General features: G+C 44.1%; 1 protein-coding gene across 1 annotated transcript in view; it reads left to right on the forward strand.

Moving 5' to 3' along the window:
• FNTA (farnesyltransferase, CAAX box, subunit alpha) overlaps positions 1-16,747 on the forward strand; it is a 43,369-nt gene extending 26,622 nt beyond the window's left edge. The window contains exons 7-9 of the mRNA XM_073543174.1: positions 13,328-13,390; positions 14,184-14,355; positions 16,197-16,747. Of these exons, the coding sequence (XP_073399275.1) occupies positions 13,328-13,390; positions 14,184-14,355; positions 16,197-16,337 (376 nt within the window). The 3' untranslated portion in view covers positions 16,338-16,747. The remainder of the gene's footprint in view (positions 1-13,327; positions 13,391-14,183; positions 14,356-16,196) is intronic.
• Positions 16,748-17,993: the final 1,246 nt, after the last annotated feature.

The raw sequence follows: 17,993 nt of genomic DNA on the forward strand, positions 1-17,993 counted from the left end.
GAGTGCACAGATACCTCATATGTGGTCATAAACCACTGTTTGGGTGCACGGCAGGGCCCGGAAGGCAAGGAGCACCATTTGACTTTTTGAATGGAAAATTAGCTCCAATCGTTATCGGACACCATGTCGCATTTGGAGAGCCCCTGTGCACCTAAACATTGGAGCTCCCCCACAAGTGACCCCATTTTGGAAACTAGACCCCCTAAGGAACTTATCTAGATGTGTAGGGAGCACTTTGAACCCCCAAGTGCTTCACAAAAGTTTATAACACAGAGCAGTGAAAATAAAAAATAATTTTTTTTTCCTCAAAAATGATTTTTAGCACACTATTTTTAATTTTCACAAGGCTAACAGGAGAAATTGGACCACAAATCTTGTTGTCCAGTTTGTCCTGAGTACGCTGGTACCCCATATGTGGGGGGGAACCACTGTTTGGGCACACGGCAGGGCTCAGAAGGGAAGGAGCGCCATTTGACTTTTTGAAATGCAAATTACTTCCAATCGTTAGCGGACACCATGTTGTGTTTGGAGAGCCCCTGTGTGCCTAAACATTGGAGCTCCCCCAGAAATGACCCCATTTTGGAAACTAGACCCCCTAAGGAACTTATCTAGATGTGTAGTGAGCACCTTGAACCCTCAAGTGCTTCACAAAAGTTTGACGCAGAACCGTGAAAATAAAAAAAAAAATTTTTTCCCTCAAAAAATTATTTTTTAGTGCGCAATTTTTTATTTTCACAAGGGTACCAGGATAAATTGGACCCCAAAATTTGTTGTCCAGTTTGTCCTGAGTACGCTGGTACCCCACATGTGGGGGGGAACCACTGTTTGGGCACACGTCGGGGCTCGGAAGGGAAGTAGTGATATTTTGAAATGCTGACTTTGATGGAATGGTCTGCGGGTGTCATGTTACATTTGCAGAGCCCCTGATGTACCTAAACTGTGGAACCCCCCCACAAGTGACCCCATTTTGGAGACTAGACCCCCCAAGGAACTTATCTAGATGTGTGGTGAGCACCTTGAACCCCCAAGTGCTTCACAGAAGTTTATAATGCAGAGACGTGAAAATAAAAAATATTTTCTTTTCCTCAAAAAAAATGATTTTTAGCCAGCAATTTTTTTTTTCACAAGGGTAGCAGGATAAATTGGACCCCAAAAGTTGTTGTACAGTTTGTCCTGAGTACGCTGGTGCCCCATATATGGGGGGGAACTATTGTTTGGGCACACGTAAGGGCTCGGAATGGAAGTAGTGGCGTTTTGAAATGCAGACTTTGATGGAATGGTCTGCGGTCGTCATTACGTTTGCAGAGCCCCTGATGTGCCTAAACAATAGAAACCCCCCACAAGTGACCCCATTTTGGAAACTAGACCTCCCAAGTAACTTATCTAGATGCCTGGTGAGCACTTTGGACCCCCAAGTGCTTCACAAAAGTTTATAACGCAGAGACGTGAAAATTAAAAAAAAAAAAATTTTTCCACAAAAATATTTTTTTAGCCCCCAATTTTTTATTTTTCCAAGGGTATCAGGAGAAATTAGACCCCCAAAGTTGTTGTGCAATTTTTCCTGAGTACGCTGATACCCCATATGTTGGGGTAAACCACTGTTTGGGCACACGTCGGGGCTTGGAAGGGAGGAAGCACCGTTTAACTTTTTGAACGCAAAATTGGCTGGAATCAGTGGTTGCACCATGTCGCGTTTGGTGACCCCCTGATGTGCCTAAACAGTGGAAACCCCTCAATTCTAACTCCAGCCCTAACCCCAACAAACCCCTAACCACAGCCCTAACCCCAACACATCCCTAACCATAACCCTAACCCCAACAGACCCCGAACCCTAATTCCAACCCTAACCCTCTTTCCAACCCTAACCCTCTTTCCAACCCTAACCCTCTTTCCAACCCTAACCCTCTTTCCAACCCTAACCCTCTTTCCAACCCTAACCCTCTTTCCAACCCTAACCCTCTTTCCAACCCTAACCCTCTTTCCAACCCTAACCCTCTTTCCAACCCTAACCCTCTTTCCAACCCTAACCCTCTTTCCAACCCTAACCCTCTTTCCAACCCTAACCCTCTTTCCAACCCTAACCCTCTTTCCAACCCTAACCCTCTTTCCAACCCTAACCCTCTTTCCAACCCTAACCCTCTTTCCAACCCTAACCCTCTTTCCAACCCTAACCCTCTTTCCAACCCTAACCCTCTTTCCAACCCTAACCCTCTTTCCAACCCTAACCCTCTTTCCAACCCTAACCCTCTTTCCAACCCTAACCCTCTTTCCAACCCTAACCCTCTTTCCAACCCTAACCCTCTTTCCAACCCTAACCCTCTTTCCAACCCTAACCCTCTTTCCAACCCTAACCCTCTTTCCAACCCTAACCCTCTTTCCAACCCTAACCCTCTTTCCAACCCTAACCCTCTTTCCAACCCTAACCCTCTTTCCAACCCTAACCCTCTTTCCAACCCTAACCCTCTTTCCAACCCTAACCCTCTTTCCAACCCTAACCCTCTTTCCAACCCTAACCCTCTTTCCAACCCTAACCCTCTTTCCAACCCTAACCCTCTTTCCAACCCTAACCCTCTTTCCAACCCTAACCCTCTTTCCAACCCTAACCCTCTTTCCAACCCTAACCCTCTTTCCAACCCTAACCCTCTTTCCAACCCTAACCCTCTTTCCAACCCTAACCCTCTTTCCAACCCTAACCCTCTTTCCAACCCTAACCCTCTTTCCAACCCTAACCCTCTTTCCAACCCTAACCCTCTTTCCAACCCTAACCCTCTTTCCAACCCTAACCCTCTTTCCAACCCTAACCCTCTTTCCAACCCTAACCCTCTTTCCAACCCTAACCCTCTTTCCAACCCTAACCCTCTTTCCAACCCTAACCCTCTTTCCAACCCTAACCCTCTTTCCAACCCTAACCCTCTTTCCAACCCTAACCCTCTTTCCAACCCTAACCCTCTTTCCAACCCTAACCCTCTTTCCAACCCTAACCCTCTTTCCAACCCTAACCCTCTTTCCAACCCTAACCCTCTTTCCAACCCTAACCCTCTTTCCAACCCTAACCCTCTTTCCAACCCTAACCCTCTTTCCAACCCTAACCCTCTTTCCAACCCTAACCCTCTTTCCAACCCTAACCCTCTTTCCAACCCTAACCCTCTTTCCAACCCTAACCCTCTTTCCAACCCTAACCCTCTTTCCAACCCTAACCCTCTTTCCAACCCTAACCCTCTTTCCAACCCTAACCCTCTTTCCAACCCTAACCCTCTTTCCAACCCTAACCCTCTTTCCAACCCTAACCCTCTTTCCAACCCTAACCCTCTTTCCAACCCTAACCCTCTTTCCAACCCTAACCCTCTTTCCAACCCTAACCCTCTTTCCAACCCTAACCCTCTTTCCAACCCTAACCCTCTTTCCAACCCTAACCCTCTTTCCAACCCTAACCCTCTTTCCAACCCTAACCCTCTTTCCAACCCTAACCCTCTTTCCAACCCTAACCCTCTTTCCAACCCTAACCCTCTTTCCAACCCTAACCCTCTTTCCAACCCTAACCCTCTTTCCAACCCTAACCCTCTTTCCAACCCTAACCCTCTTTCCAACCCTAACCCTCTTTCCAACCCTAACCCTCTTTCCAACCCTAACCCTCTTTCCAACCCTAACCCTCTTTCCAACCCTAACCCTCTTTCCAACCCTAACCCTCTTTCCAACCCTAACCCTCTTTCCAACCCTAACCCTCTTTCCAACCCTAACCCTCTTTCCAACCCTAACCCTCTTTCCAACCCTAACCCTCTTTCCAACCCTAACCCTCTTTCCAACCCTAACCCTCTTTCCAACCCTAACCCTCTTTCCAACCCTAACCCTCTTTCCAACCCTAACCCTCTTTCCAACCCTAACCCTCTTTCCAACCCTAACCCTCTTTCCAACCCTAACCCTCTTTCCAACCCTAACCCTCTTTCCAACCCTAACCCTCTTTCCAACCCTAACCCTCTTTCCAACCCTAACCCTCTTTCCAACCCTAACCCTCTTTCCAACCCTAACCCTCTTTCCAACCCTAACCCTCTTTCCAACCCTAACCCTCTTTCCAACCCTAACCCTCTTTCCAACCCTAACCCTCTTTCCAACCCTAACCCTCTTTCCAACCCTAACCCTCTTTCCAACCCTAACCCTCTTTCCAACCCTAACCCTCTTTCCAACCCTAACCCTCTTTCCAACCCTAACCCTCTTTCCAACCCTAACCCTCTTTCCAACCCTAACCCTCTTTCCAACCCTAACCCTCTTTCCAACCCTAACCCTCTTTCCAACCCTAACCCTCTTTCCAACCCTAACCCTCTTTCCAACCCTAACCCTCTTTCCAACCCTAACCCTCTTTCCAACCCTAACCCTCTTTCCAACCCTAACCCTCTTTCCAACCCTAACCCTCTTTCCAACCCTAACCCTCTTTCCAACCCTAACCCTCTTTCCAACCCTAACCCTCTTTCCAACCCTAACCCTCTTTCCAACCCTAACCCTCTTTCCAACCCTAACCCTCTTTGAAAAATAAAAATATTTTCTTTATTTTATTAGTACTGCCTACCTATGGGGGTGATAATCGGGGGGTTTATTTACTTTTTCTTTCATTTTGATCACTGTGAGAGTGATCAAAATGAAAGAATGGAATCTGCAGCCGGCAGATTCGGGCGGGCGCACTGCGCATGCGCCCGCCATTTTCAAAGATGGCGGCGCCCATCATCCGGAACCGAGGGACACCGGGAGGGACGGGGGGACTCAGGAGGTACCGGGGGGGGTGAGGGGGGGATCGGAGGCTGGCGGGGAGCAGAGGGAATGGGAGGGGGGCAGATTATGACAGCGGCGGCAGATCGCCGCTGTCATTCAGTTGCGGGGGGGCAATCGCCGGTGGGGGGGGGGGGTGGAATTGGTGTCTCCAGCCATGTCCGATGCTACAGCAGCGTCGGACATGGCTGGATTGTAATATTTCATCAATTTTCATTGATGAAATATTACTATCGCTCTGATTGGCTGTTTCACTTTTAACAGCCAATCAGAGCGATCGTAGCCACGTGGGGGCGAAGCCACGCCCCCTGTGGTGAATTACAAAGCCCCCTGTATCTGCGGGTCGGGTGACCTTTCAGTGACCCCGGTCACCCGACCCCCAAGGGGGCTTTGAAGTCATGACGCCACATAGGCGTCACTGGTCAGATTTGAACCAGGTTTCATGACGCCTATGTGGCGTCATTGGTCGTGAAGGGGTTAATGTTTTCTTTATGTTGTGGCGCTTTTATGCAATGAAAACAATTTTATATAAATAATAATTTTTGCATCCCATTATTCTGCGAGCTATAACTTTGTTTTCGCCGATGACGCTGTATGGTGGCGGCTCATTTTTTGCAGGACAAGATGACGTTTTCAGCGGTGCCATGTTTGTATACATTTTTTTTGATCGCGCGTTATTGCACTTTGTTCAGGGGCATGATGGTAAAGCATTGTTTTTTTGCTTTGTTTTTCATTTTTATTTTTTAAGGGGTTCCCTAAAGGGGTTAACTAGTGGGACAGTTTTATAGGGATGGTCGTTACGGACGCAGCGATACTAATTGTGTTATTTTTTTGAAGAAAAAAAAAAAGAATTTTAGTGAATTATTTTTTAAATTTAGTGGGTTTTTTTTATAAATTATTTTAAAGTGTGTGTGTGTGTGTGTGTGTGTATATAATATATAATATATATTATTGTGGTGTAGTTACCACTATGTCAGCTAGGGGGCGCTGTGGGTGTCCCAGGACGGGTGTACAGGCACATTCAGTGTGGTAACAGGAGCAGGGTCCTAAATGACCATTATGGGTCTCAAGGTGGGTGGCCTTGGGATGCAGGCTCCAGGGTGTATTGATCAGCAGAGGTAATGCTGATCTTTCTGTTACACTGTGTCAGGGAACCTGTGTGTCTATACAACCTTTAGTGATGTCATGGCCATGTGATCACCTGTGGGTGTGGTTACAGGGCTATGTAATTGAGGTGTTTGGCACATGTGATAGTGTGGAGGGAGTCTGTCTGAGTGTGGACAGACTTCCCTGTGTCCAGGTGGGACACTACAGAGAGTGGCCTGTGTGCTAAGGAAGGAGAAGCCTTCCTGGGTCTGCGGCTGCTCTGGACATCGCCCTGGCCTATGTATATTAGTTGTATATGGGGAGGACTACACCTCCCAGCATGAGCTGAGACTCTCGGTCCGAGTCTGAAGCCACGGACGTTTATGTTCTTTTGTGCCTAAGCTAGAGGCTATTTTGGTGATATGCTGAGTTATGGTTTATGGAGCAAATAAACCTCATGAACTTTGGGAAGAACCTGCCTCATGATTGTCTCCCGCTGCACCTGAGCGAGTCACATCCCTAATAAATATATATATATATATATATATATATATATATATATATATACACTCACTGGCCACTTTATTAGGTACACCTGTCCAACTGTGTGTTAAGACTTAATTTCTAATCAGCCAATCACATGGCGGCAACTCAGTGCATTTAGGCATGTAGACATGGTCAAGACAATCTCCTGCAGTTCAAACCGAGCATCAGTATGGGGAAGAAAGGTGATTTGAGTGCCTTTGAACGTGGCATGATTGTTGGTGCCAGAAGGGCTGGTCTGAGAATTTCAGAAACTGCTGATCTACTGGGATTTTCACGCACAACCATCTCTAGGGTTTACAGAGAATGGTCCGAAAAAGAAAAAAAATCCAGTGAGCGGCAGTTCTGTGGCCGGAAATGCCATGTTGATGCCAGAGGTCAGAGGAGAATGGGCAGACTGGTTCGAGCTGATAGAAAGGCAACAGTGACTCAAATTGCCACCCGTTACAACCAAGGTAGGCAGAAGAGCATCTCTGAACGCACAGTGCGTCGAACTTTGAGGCAGATGGGCTACAGCAGCAGAAGACCACACTGGGTACCACTCCTCTCAGCTAAGAACAGGAAACTGAGGCTACAATTTGCACAAGCTCATCGAAATTGGACAGTAGAAGATTGGAAAAACGTTGCCTGGTCTGATGAGTCTCGATTTCTGCTGTGACATTGGGATGGTAGGGTCAGAATTTGGCGTAAACAACATGAAAGCATGGATCCATCCTGCCTTGTATCAATGGTTCAGGCTGGTGGTGGTGGTGTCATGGTGTGGGGAATTTTTTCTGGGCACTCTTTGGGCCCCTTGGTACCAATTGAGCATCGTTGCAACGCCACAGCCTACCTGAGTATTGTTGCTGACCATGTCCATCCCTTTATGACCACAATGTACCCAACATCTGATGGCTACTTTCAGCAGGATAATGCGCCATGTCATAAAGCTCGAATCATCTCAGATTGGTTTCTTGAACATGACAATGAGTTTACTGTACTCAAATGGCCTCCTCAGTCACCAGATCTCAATCCAATAGAGCATCTTTGGGATGTGGTGGAACGGGAGATTCGCATCAGGGATGTGCAGCCGACAAATCTGCGCCAACTGTGTGATGCCATCATGTCAATATGGTCCAAAATCTCTGAGGAATGCTTCCAGCACCTTGTTGAATCTCTGCCACGAAGAATTGAGGCAGTTCTGAAGGCAAAAGGGGGTCCAACCCCTTACTAGCATGGTGTACCTAATAAAGTGGCCAGTGAGTGTGTGTGTGTGTGTATATATATATATATATATATATATATATATATATATATATATATATATATATATATATATATATATAAAATTTTACTTATTTTGTCCTAGTGTGGGACATCACTGTAATGTGTCAGATCGCTGATCTGACACTTTGCAGTGTAGTGTCAGATTAGCGATCTGACACAGGCACTGCAGCAGGCTTCCTTGGTGCCTGCTCTCTGCAGGCACTGAGGAAGCCGCCTCACTGAAGGCCTCCACAGCCATCTTGGGTCCTGGAGCCTGCAGGGAAGGAGACCCTCAGAGCAGCGCAGCCCCCTCCCTGCTGATGCTTCTCTAATTCCCCGGTACACTGTGATCATGTTTGATCGCAGTGTGCCAGGGGTTAATGTGCCGGAGGCAGTCCGTGACTGCTCCTGACACATAGCTGACACCCGGCCACGATCAGCGGCACTCCCCCCCCCCCCCCCCCCCCCAGGCCCGGATACCGTGGACGGGATAGTGCGTCTCATGTCGGAAAGGGGTTAAACTGGCTGATGGAGTAGCACATGATCATACCTGTCTATCAACCTATGGGTATTCCAATAAGGCACCCGCTGGTGGTACCAGGACCACCAGCGGGACACTGCTGGGACCCCCCCGCTGCTGATGGGCCCCCTCCGTCACAGCCGGCAGGAAAGACCGTGGCTTGCGGCCTGTGCACAAGCCGCGGTCTTTCCTGCTGGTTGGCTGCTGCCAGGACCCCCGCCGCCCTTACTCACTCACATGTACACGTACTCACATGTACACGTACTCACATGTACACGTACGCACACGCATACTCGCACGCGTGGTCGCGTAGGCGCGCGCGCTGGCGTACGCACGTGCTCACTCGCACGCACTCTCACGCACGTACGTACTCTCGCTCGCACACTAGAGGTGTGCCCGATGCTATCGCATCGGGAGGGAAGTATGTGTGTATGTCCAGGATTGGCATCTGCACCGTCGCAGCTACAGCCACAAAATTTGGTAGTCATATGTCTGGACCCCGAGAGCGTCATAGGCTATGTTGTGAGGCAAAATTTTAACCCCGTGCGTTCCAATTCACCAAACAATTTTGCCCCTATCTACATAGTGGGGGGGAAAAAGTGAAAGGAAAAGTGTTGGAGGCAAATTGACAGCTGCCAGATGTGAACAAGGGGGACTTAAAGAATGAGAGCGATGGCACCAAAGAGTATATACCGTACAGTTGCTAAGGTGGGGCCCTGACATGGGATACTCGCCACACACGGAGATATGAACACACACACAAAGTGCGCCACACACTACCACGTGCTTCAACACATATACCACCCTCAGCACACATTTCTCTACACATACACCAACCTCACCACATAAAAGTCGAAACACAAAACTCGCCACTCAAAACTCGCCACGCTGTGCCAGAGCTGTTTTAAAAGATGAAAAATGAGCTGTGATTGGTTGCTATCAGTTGTGGTAACTGAGGTCTATTATTCTTATCATTTCTATGGTGTTATCGTCCTTCTGTAAAGCTGGAAATAACGCAATTTATTACCGTGCCAACACAGACCCCACTCTGACACAGACTGCAGGGGAGCCCAGTATCACACAGGATAGGATTAGATACACAGCTCAGCAGTCAGTATCACACAGGATAGGATTAGATACACAGCTCAGCAGTCAGTATCACACAGGAGAGGATTAGATACACAGCTCAACAGTCAGTATCACACAGGATAGGAATAGATACGCAGCGCAGCACACAGTATCGGATTAGACACATGGCTCAGCAGGCAGTATCACACAGGAGAGGATTAGATACACGGCTCAGCAGGCAGTATCACACATGATAGGATTAGATACACAGCTCAGCAATCTGTATCACACAGGATAGGATTAGATACACAGCTCAGCACACAGTATCACACAGGATAGTATTAGATACACGGCTCAGCAGACAATATCACACAGGATAGGATTAGATGCACTGTTTTTATGTGCAATATAATCATTATAATTTGTTGTAACTAACCACAGTTGGTTACTATGCCCAGGCAATGCTGGGCTCTTCAGCTAGTTATTTTATAAATAAGTAATACACATGGCCATAAGAGACTTTGTAATATATTTTACTTTTCTCCTCCTGGATTGATCTTTCACTTTCAAATTTCGCAATTCTGAGGTAAAATGTATGTGTATTCAGAGAAGACAGATATTTACATTGCTGAGATAGATGAGTTTCTACTGATTATAATATATACAGTGTCAGACCAAAAGTTTGGACACACCTTCTCATTCAAAGAGTTTTCTTTATTTTCATGACTATGAAAATTGTAGATTCACTCTGAAGGCATTAAAACTATGAATTAACACATGTGGAATTATATAATTAACAAAAAAGTGTGAAACAACTGAAAATATGTCTTATATTCTAGGTTGTTCAAAGTAGCCACCTTTTGCTTTGATTACTGCTTTGCACACGCTTGGCATTCTCTTGATGAGCTTCAAGAGGTAGTCACTGGAAATGGTCTTCCAACAGTCTTGAAGGCATTCCCAGAGATGCTTAGCACTTGTTGGCCCTTTTGCTTTCACTCTGCGGTCCAGCTCACCCCAAAGCATCTCGATTGGGTTCAGGTCTGGTGACTGTGGAGGCCAGGTCATCTGGCGTAGCATCCCATCACACTCCTGCTTGGTCAAATAGCCCTTACACAGCCTGGAGGTGTGTTTGGGGTCACTGTCCTGTTGAAAATTAAATGATGGTCCAACTAAACGCAAACCGGATGGAACAGCATGCCGCTGCAAGATGCTGTGGTAGCCATGCTGGTTCAGTATGCCTTCAATTTTGAATAAATGCCCAACAGTGTCACCAGAAAATCACCCCCACACCATCACACGTCCTCCACCATGCTTCACCGTGGGAACCAGGCATGTAGAGTCCATCCGTTCACCTTTTCTGCGTTGCACAAAGACACGGTGGTTGGAACCAAAGATCTCAAATTTGGACTCATCAGACCAAAGCACAGATTTCCACTGGTCTAATATCCATTCCTTGTGTTCTTTAGCCCCATCAAGTCTCTTCTGCTTGTTGCCTGTCCTTAGCAGTGGTTTCCTAGCAGCTATTTTACCATGAAGGCCTGCTGCACAAAGTCTCCTCTTAACAGTTGTTGTAGAGATGTGTCTGCTGCTAGAACTGTGTGGCAATGACCTGGTCTCTGATCTGAGCTGCCTTTAACCTGTGATTTTTGAGGCTGGTGACTCGGATGAACTTATCCTCTGCATCAGAGGTGACTCCTGGTCTTCCTTTCCTGGGGCGGTCCTCATGTGAGCCAGTTTCTTTGTAGCGCTTGATGGTTTTTGCCACTGCCCTTGGGGACACTTTCAAAGTTTTCCCAATTTTTCGGACTGACTAACCTTTATTTCTTAAAGTAATGATGGCCACTCGTTTTTCTTTACTTAGCTACTTTTTTCTTGCCATAAGTCTTAGTTCTTGGGTGGTGTGAACAGGGCCTTACTGACCTGTTCATTTTCTGTGCATGTGTTCTGAATCTATTGATTTCTTGCTTATGCAAGCTTTGGGAGATCCCCTGCCTCTCTCCTTTGGGACATGCACATAGAAAGCCATTTTGCCCAGCGAGCCCATACCGGGCAGCACCTTTCTGAACCCTGCTCATGAAGGTATTGTTCACATGTTCAGGTTTTAAATATATTAGATAGTACTGCTCTGAGAAGGGTATACCGTGACGTGGTGGAGTGGTTTAGCGTACATTTTTTTGCAAAAAAAAAAAGTATCAACAAAATACCCTGGTTTTGTTAACATCTTTTACTAGCACTTGCCGCTTACTGTTAGATATATTTTACAACAGAGTATTTATGCACGTTTGTCATACTGTGTTTTTTCTGTCTTGGTTCTTGGGTGGTGTGAACAGGGCCTTACTGACCTGTTCATTTTCTGTGCATGTGTCATGTGTTCTGAATTTTTTTTGCCATAATACAAATTCTAACAGTCTCTTCAGTAGGACTATCAGCTGTGTATCCACCAGACTTCCGCACAACACAGCTGATGGTCCTGACTAACAACCGCATTTATAAGGCACTTATGAAACCTGACAGAGCACACCTGTGAAGTGAAAACCATTTCCGGTGACTACCTCTTGAAGCTCATCAAGAGAATGCCAAGAGTGTGCAAAGCAGTACTCAAAGCAAAAGGTGGCTACTTTGAAGAACCTAGAATATAAGACATATTTTCAGTTGTTTCACACTCTTTTGTTAATTATATAATTCCACATGTGCTAATTCATAGTTTTGATGCCTTCAGAGTGAATCTACAATTTTCATAGTTATGAAAATAAAGAAAACTCTTTGAGAAAATGAGGTGTCCAAACTTCCAGTCTGTACTATATGTGTGTGTGTGTATATATATATATATATATATATATATATATATATATATATATATATATATATATATATACCGGGTGAGTCATAAAGGACGGACGTTTTTAAACTAATCATAAAATCGTTAAATATTTATTAAATATAAATGTATTCACAGATTTGGTTACGTATACTGTGTTGAAACCACACACTAGAGATGGGGATATGTTGCCGTCGTAACTCAGGAACAAAGAAGTTAATTATCATGGCGATATAACGTTGTGAGTTCACGGTAACAGTATTGCCATTATCGCCTTCGAAAAAGTACGGACCGATCACGCCATATTTGCCCATAGCGCACCACACCGTTACCTTAGGGCTGTGCAGCGGTCGTTCATGTAATTCTTTCGGATTTTCATAGGCCCAATAACGGCAGTTCTGCTGATTAACCATGCCATTGACATGGAAATGAGCTTCATCACTCATGAATAAAATAAGGTTGTCGTTTTGCTCAATAATTGCTTCCATCTCATGTGCGAACTTCAGTCGCGCTGCGTAATCCCCGCGCTCCAACTGTTGCACAATGGCCAATTTATAGGGGTGGAAATGCAGGTCTAAATGCAAAATACGCCTTACTGTACGATTACTGAGGGCAAGTTCTAAAGAATGTTTCCGAGCAGATCGACTCGGACTACGCAGCATGGCTTGCCTGACGCGTTCCACATTTTCAGGGGTACGTGCCGTTCGTGGAGCCCCCGGTGGTCGTTTGTTCATTAGTGTACCTCGTGTACGGAGTGCTTCAACCCAACGTAGGATAGTGTTACGAGCGGGAACAGCTTGATTTCTGTGAATATTGAAATGACGCCGAAACTCACGCTGAACGGCTGTGATACACTCATTATTCTTGACAAAACTGTCGTACGCAAAAACGCGATGTTCTATCGTCCACGGCACCATAGCTTAAACTGAAACTAAAATAAAAACAATGCTTTCACCTCACAAACATAACCCCGCCTCCCGCACATCTCTACCTCCACCTGGTGGTGAGTTATAGCCACTTCAAATACATCCGTCCTTTGACTCACCCGGTGTATGTATATGTATGTGTGTGTGTATGTGTGTATATATATATATATATATATATATATATATATATATATATATATATATATATATATATATATATATATATATATATAATAATATATTTTTTTTTTTTTGTTTTTTGTTTTTTTTAATATACATTTTTTTTTTTTTTGTATATCTGAAATGTTTTTATTTCGTTTCAACTGTTTGTGAAATATCATATGGACTCCTTTTATCCTCCAGGTATGCTCTAGCGATGATCAAGGTTGCTCCTCATAATGAGAGTGCTTGGAACTATTTGCGAGGGTAAGTCCATGGAATTGTGGTGTAGTTTAATTGTAGCTTTTGCCCTTCTTATATTGAAAGTAACTTGCCCATCCCCTTCCCCCCCCCCCCCCCCCAAGGGCTTCAGTAATTCCAGTGTGTGTGTGTGTGTGTGTGTGTGTGTGTATATATATATATATATATATATATATATATATATATGTATATGTAGTATATTTTAAATTGGTTTCTTTTTCTCTAGAAAAAGTTTGCAATGTCTATAATATTGCTATTTCAGTTTATAAAATGTGAAATGTTGTAATCTTCAATCTTAGCTTTCTAAAAGTAAGTACCAAATTGAATATTACTCCCATTTTATTATCACTTTTTCATATCTTTCCCCCTATTTTGGTTTTATTTGCATTTCTAATTCATGGTCAACAGCTTCAAGGTTTTTTTTTTTTTTTTTTCAGGTACAGTAGTATGTAAAACATAGTGCACAGGATAGACCATCTCCCCTTGCATGGGGAAGACATGGAGTCATGGGGCTCAGGTACACTTGGGCAAAGGGTAGGAGTATACAAACAATATTCCTAATATAAAAGGGTATTATCATCCTTAAGTCAAAGCATGGACCAGTAATAATGCACATATTCTGTACACAGTAAGTCCCTGAAAATAACAGGAGTTTATCTGAAATGTAAAAGGTAATTTCTCATGAAAGGTGTTTCTGAGAGTTAGGGGTACACCAAGAGGTCTGCTTGATGTGGATGGGGTGTATAGAAGTAATTTTCATTACACAAGTCACAACTTGCAACCAATGTATTTGTTTTAGAATATTACAAGATCGAGGCATGTCGGATTATCCAAACCTGTTGGAGCAAATTCAGACTTTGCAGCAAATGCACAGCTCTCCACTTCTCGTGGCCTTTCTAATAGATTTATATGATGACATGTTAGAGAAAAAATGTGACAACACAGAAGAAATCTTGAAAAAAGCACTAGAGGTTTGTACTATTTTGCTTAATTCTTGCAGAAGTGTAATCCCTAGTTGGGCTTAGTTCTGATTTACTATGTACTAGTATCCAAGTAGGTAGGTGAAACATGGAAATTAGTAGACCAAGAAGTTGACGTTAAGGCTGCTTTTACACTTATCGTGTTTTTGCAGGCCGATTTTGCGGCACAATAGATTCTTATTGTAAAAGTAGCCTTAGAGTTCTGTTTGCAAGTTATTCTTAGTTGAAAGACCGCGATAAACAGTCCAATGTGCTGTCTGATTGCGATAGACCAGGGGATTACAACCTTTGTGAGTCTGAGGGCTACATTATTAGATTGCACCAACCCCTTGGGCTGCAATATTCCCAAAGTATTAACTGATAAACTTACATTGAAAGTATGTGCCATAAATAGCTAACATGTGCTGGATCCATTTATAGGGCTCCCACTTATCGGGAAGGTAGAGGTACCCTTCTCATGGGCTTTGGCTTGCAGACCAGAGTGGAAAATGCAATGCATTCATCTTCCCTTCTCCAATAGACTACAATTAATATAACGGCACTCATTCATGGTGGCGTCTTCACCTCATCTTGTCCTTTCTGTGCTAAGACTCATCCCTTCTGACAAACTATGGCTATCTCAGAAATCACAGTTACGAGTCCATACGTAACTACATGCCATTGGTCTTCTCTATGACCTGTGACCAGACACACTGCAGATGATTGTGGCCTGCACAGAAAAGGGTATCATGGGTGGCAGGCTGGGCACCCCTTAAAGCCAGATTAAAGATATTGGAAGAGTATATTATATTTATGTTTTGGGTTTTCTTTGTAGTCTTTACACAGGCAAAAAATTTACAGCAATTGTAGAATTACTTTTTTTAATTCATTGGGCAGGATAAATTATATTTTTAAACAAGCAATACCATCTTAGATTGACTGGTATTAAAGGGGTTGAAATGCCGCTACTACCTTTTTGTTGCAGTTACAGGCGGGTTTGAGCTGTATTACAGAACTGGCACCCATTACGTGTTGAATGGGGTTAGAGTCCCCAGTATTCACGAGTGCCTCATGTTGACTGTACATATAGAGCGTTATAGCAGTTTTTACATTCATTACATAGGTGAAAACAATTAGGAGGTGTAAATGGTGTGGAGAAGCCGATCATGTACAGTATGTGTCCCTGCTGCTTCATACAAGCCTATGAGAACGTAGATAACGGACGGTTGCCTAGCACTACACCAAGCATGGCCATCTTCATCTCTATCATAGACTTGATTAGAGCAGCAGGGCAAATATAATCCGTGACTCTATTCCGTGCATTCTGGAAGTGGTCTTACGACCAGGAGGAACGAAGTGCGTTTTCAATATAGCCAATCACTGTTTTCCTTTTTTTGTTTGTTAAATGAAAACTGTGCGGCGGTCAGTGGAAATGGTCACAAGCTCTTAACATAAGGGTATGACAGCCTTGTTCTGGCTCTCATAGACTTGTATTAAGAAGTGACTTCCAGTTTGCACATCAAACACTGGAGCGATCTGGCAGGTCACAAGCTGCAGGAGATGACCGGAGCTGTGCCAAGAACAGCAGAAGACGACGGCTGGTAAGCATTTTACCAAGGGCAGGGAACATGCATTAGTGACACCACTCTGGTGGTGAAATACAAAACCGCCGGAGTAGTGCTTTAAGCGATTACATGAGACATTCCTAAACTCTGCATTTATTTCACTTGACCATTGTATCTCATTCAGCTGGTAAACATTTTATAAAGCAATGTTATATTTTGCTGTAAATTGGATTGTGCAATGTAAAGTCCATGAATTTCTTTTAATACAAGATGCTCTTTTTTTCTTAGCTCTGTGATATCCTAGCCATAGAGAAGGACACCATTAGGAAAGAATACTGGCGATACATCGGGCGATCTCTACAGGCCAAATATGACACAAACCCGTCACAGAAAGAAGAGTTTAATTCTGTGGAAAATGAAGTGTTATGAAAGGAATTTGACTATTTAACATATTTTTACAAGTCCATATAACGAATGTCACTGATTAATCTTACTAATGCTCTTACAAGACCCCTGTAATAGTCTAAAGGCTGACCAAGATCTGTGTAACTGCTTCGGCAGCACATGTTGCTCCTTATGAGAATAATTGCATTTTGAAGTTTAACAATTTTGCTTTGTGATGCACGGTGGCTTCAAGCTTCTATTGAAGTGATTCTTTCTTCAAAAAATCTGCCACTTTTTAAAGCCTGTACTGGTATCTAGTAGCATTAATGGTTAACTAGTGCATGCAAATAACAGATATGCAATGTTAAAAGAGAACTTCCAAGGATGGAAATATGAAGGTCCTTGCAGTGTGCTTGATGCATAAAATAGAAGTATTAAAAAAATTTACTCTTAAACTATATTTGTATTTTTTGTTTTGGCCCTATAATTCTGAGCAGGCCTGTTTTGTCCAGGTCTTGAGCCCTCCACGATCACCCATAAGATGCCAGAAAAATGTGTGCTGCTCACTCCTGAAGTGCTCACCGATTGCTGGAAAGGTGTCCGGATTCTCAGGACCTGGACCTCCCTCCATCAGCAGTAATAAGTGATATGGTTAGTTATATGGGGACATTGTGGCTCACTCCATAACTTACGGTACCTTCTATATATCAAGACATACATGGATCTTGATCCACACAATGACAACACATCTATGAGCATTCTTGCAAAGACAATCATATACCTAGCGGCATTAAAAGGGTTTTAAATTCCATGGTGTAAAAACTAGTAAAGTTAGATCATCCCACCTACTGTGGTGCCAACGAGTGATTAAAGCATATAGCAAAGTGAAGGTCCATTTTATGTGCTGAATACTGCATAGTGAGTCTATGGTCACTGCTGGCTAGCCAACAGAAATAACTTTCTACCTTGTAAGCTGTTTCTATTGGCTGTTTTTTGTGACCAGACACTCTATCAGCACTCAACTCATTATCTGCACGCTCAAGTTTTTATATACTATGAACACAAGGTGGCAGCATACTACATTAAAAAATTATCCAGTGAAGTTTTTTCTAAAAATGAGAAATGTTCAAAATTAAAAGAACCAGTGCTTTCAGACCTCAAATAATGCAAAGAAAACACGTTCATAATCATTTAGAAACAATACTAATGTTTTAACTCGGTTAGAGTTCAGAAATCAATATTTTGTGGAATAACCATAATCACAGCTTTCATGCATCTCGGCATGCTTTCCACCAGTCGTTCACACTGCTTTTGGTTGACCTTATGCCACTCCTGGTACAAAAATTTAAGTAGTTCTTTGTTTGATGGCTTGTGACTATCCATCATCCTGTTGATTTATATTCCAGAGGTTTTCAGTGGGGTTCAGGTCTTTTAATTTTTGCTAGAGCTGTATGTGCCGGCTGGGCCATAGACTATAGTGGTGCCGATGGAGCGAATGTGCACTCTGTTGTACGTCGTTCTCAGGCGTATACGCCTACTGGAGGAGGACACACAGATGTAGTTGAATATGTCTGGGTGCCTGCCTCCAGTAGGCATATACACCCAAAAATAATGCACGACAGAGGGGCACATTCGCTCTTTCGGCACCATTCTAGTCTGTGACTTCGTCGGCCCATACGTCAAACTCTCATTTTGCAGGGG

Source organism: Dendrobates tinctorius, unplaced genomic scaffold, assembly GCF_039654945.1.
Source record: "Dendrobates tinctorius isolate UK_male_01 unplaced genomic scaffold, ASM3965494v1 ptg000011l, whole genome shotgun sequence".
In the NCBI taxonomy this organism is placed as follows: Eukaryota; Metazoa; Chordata; class Amphibia; order Anura; family Dendrobatidae; genus Dendrobates; species Dendrobates tinctorius.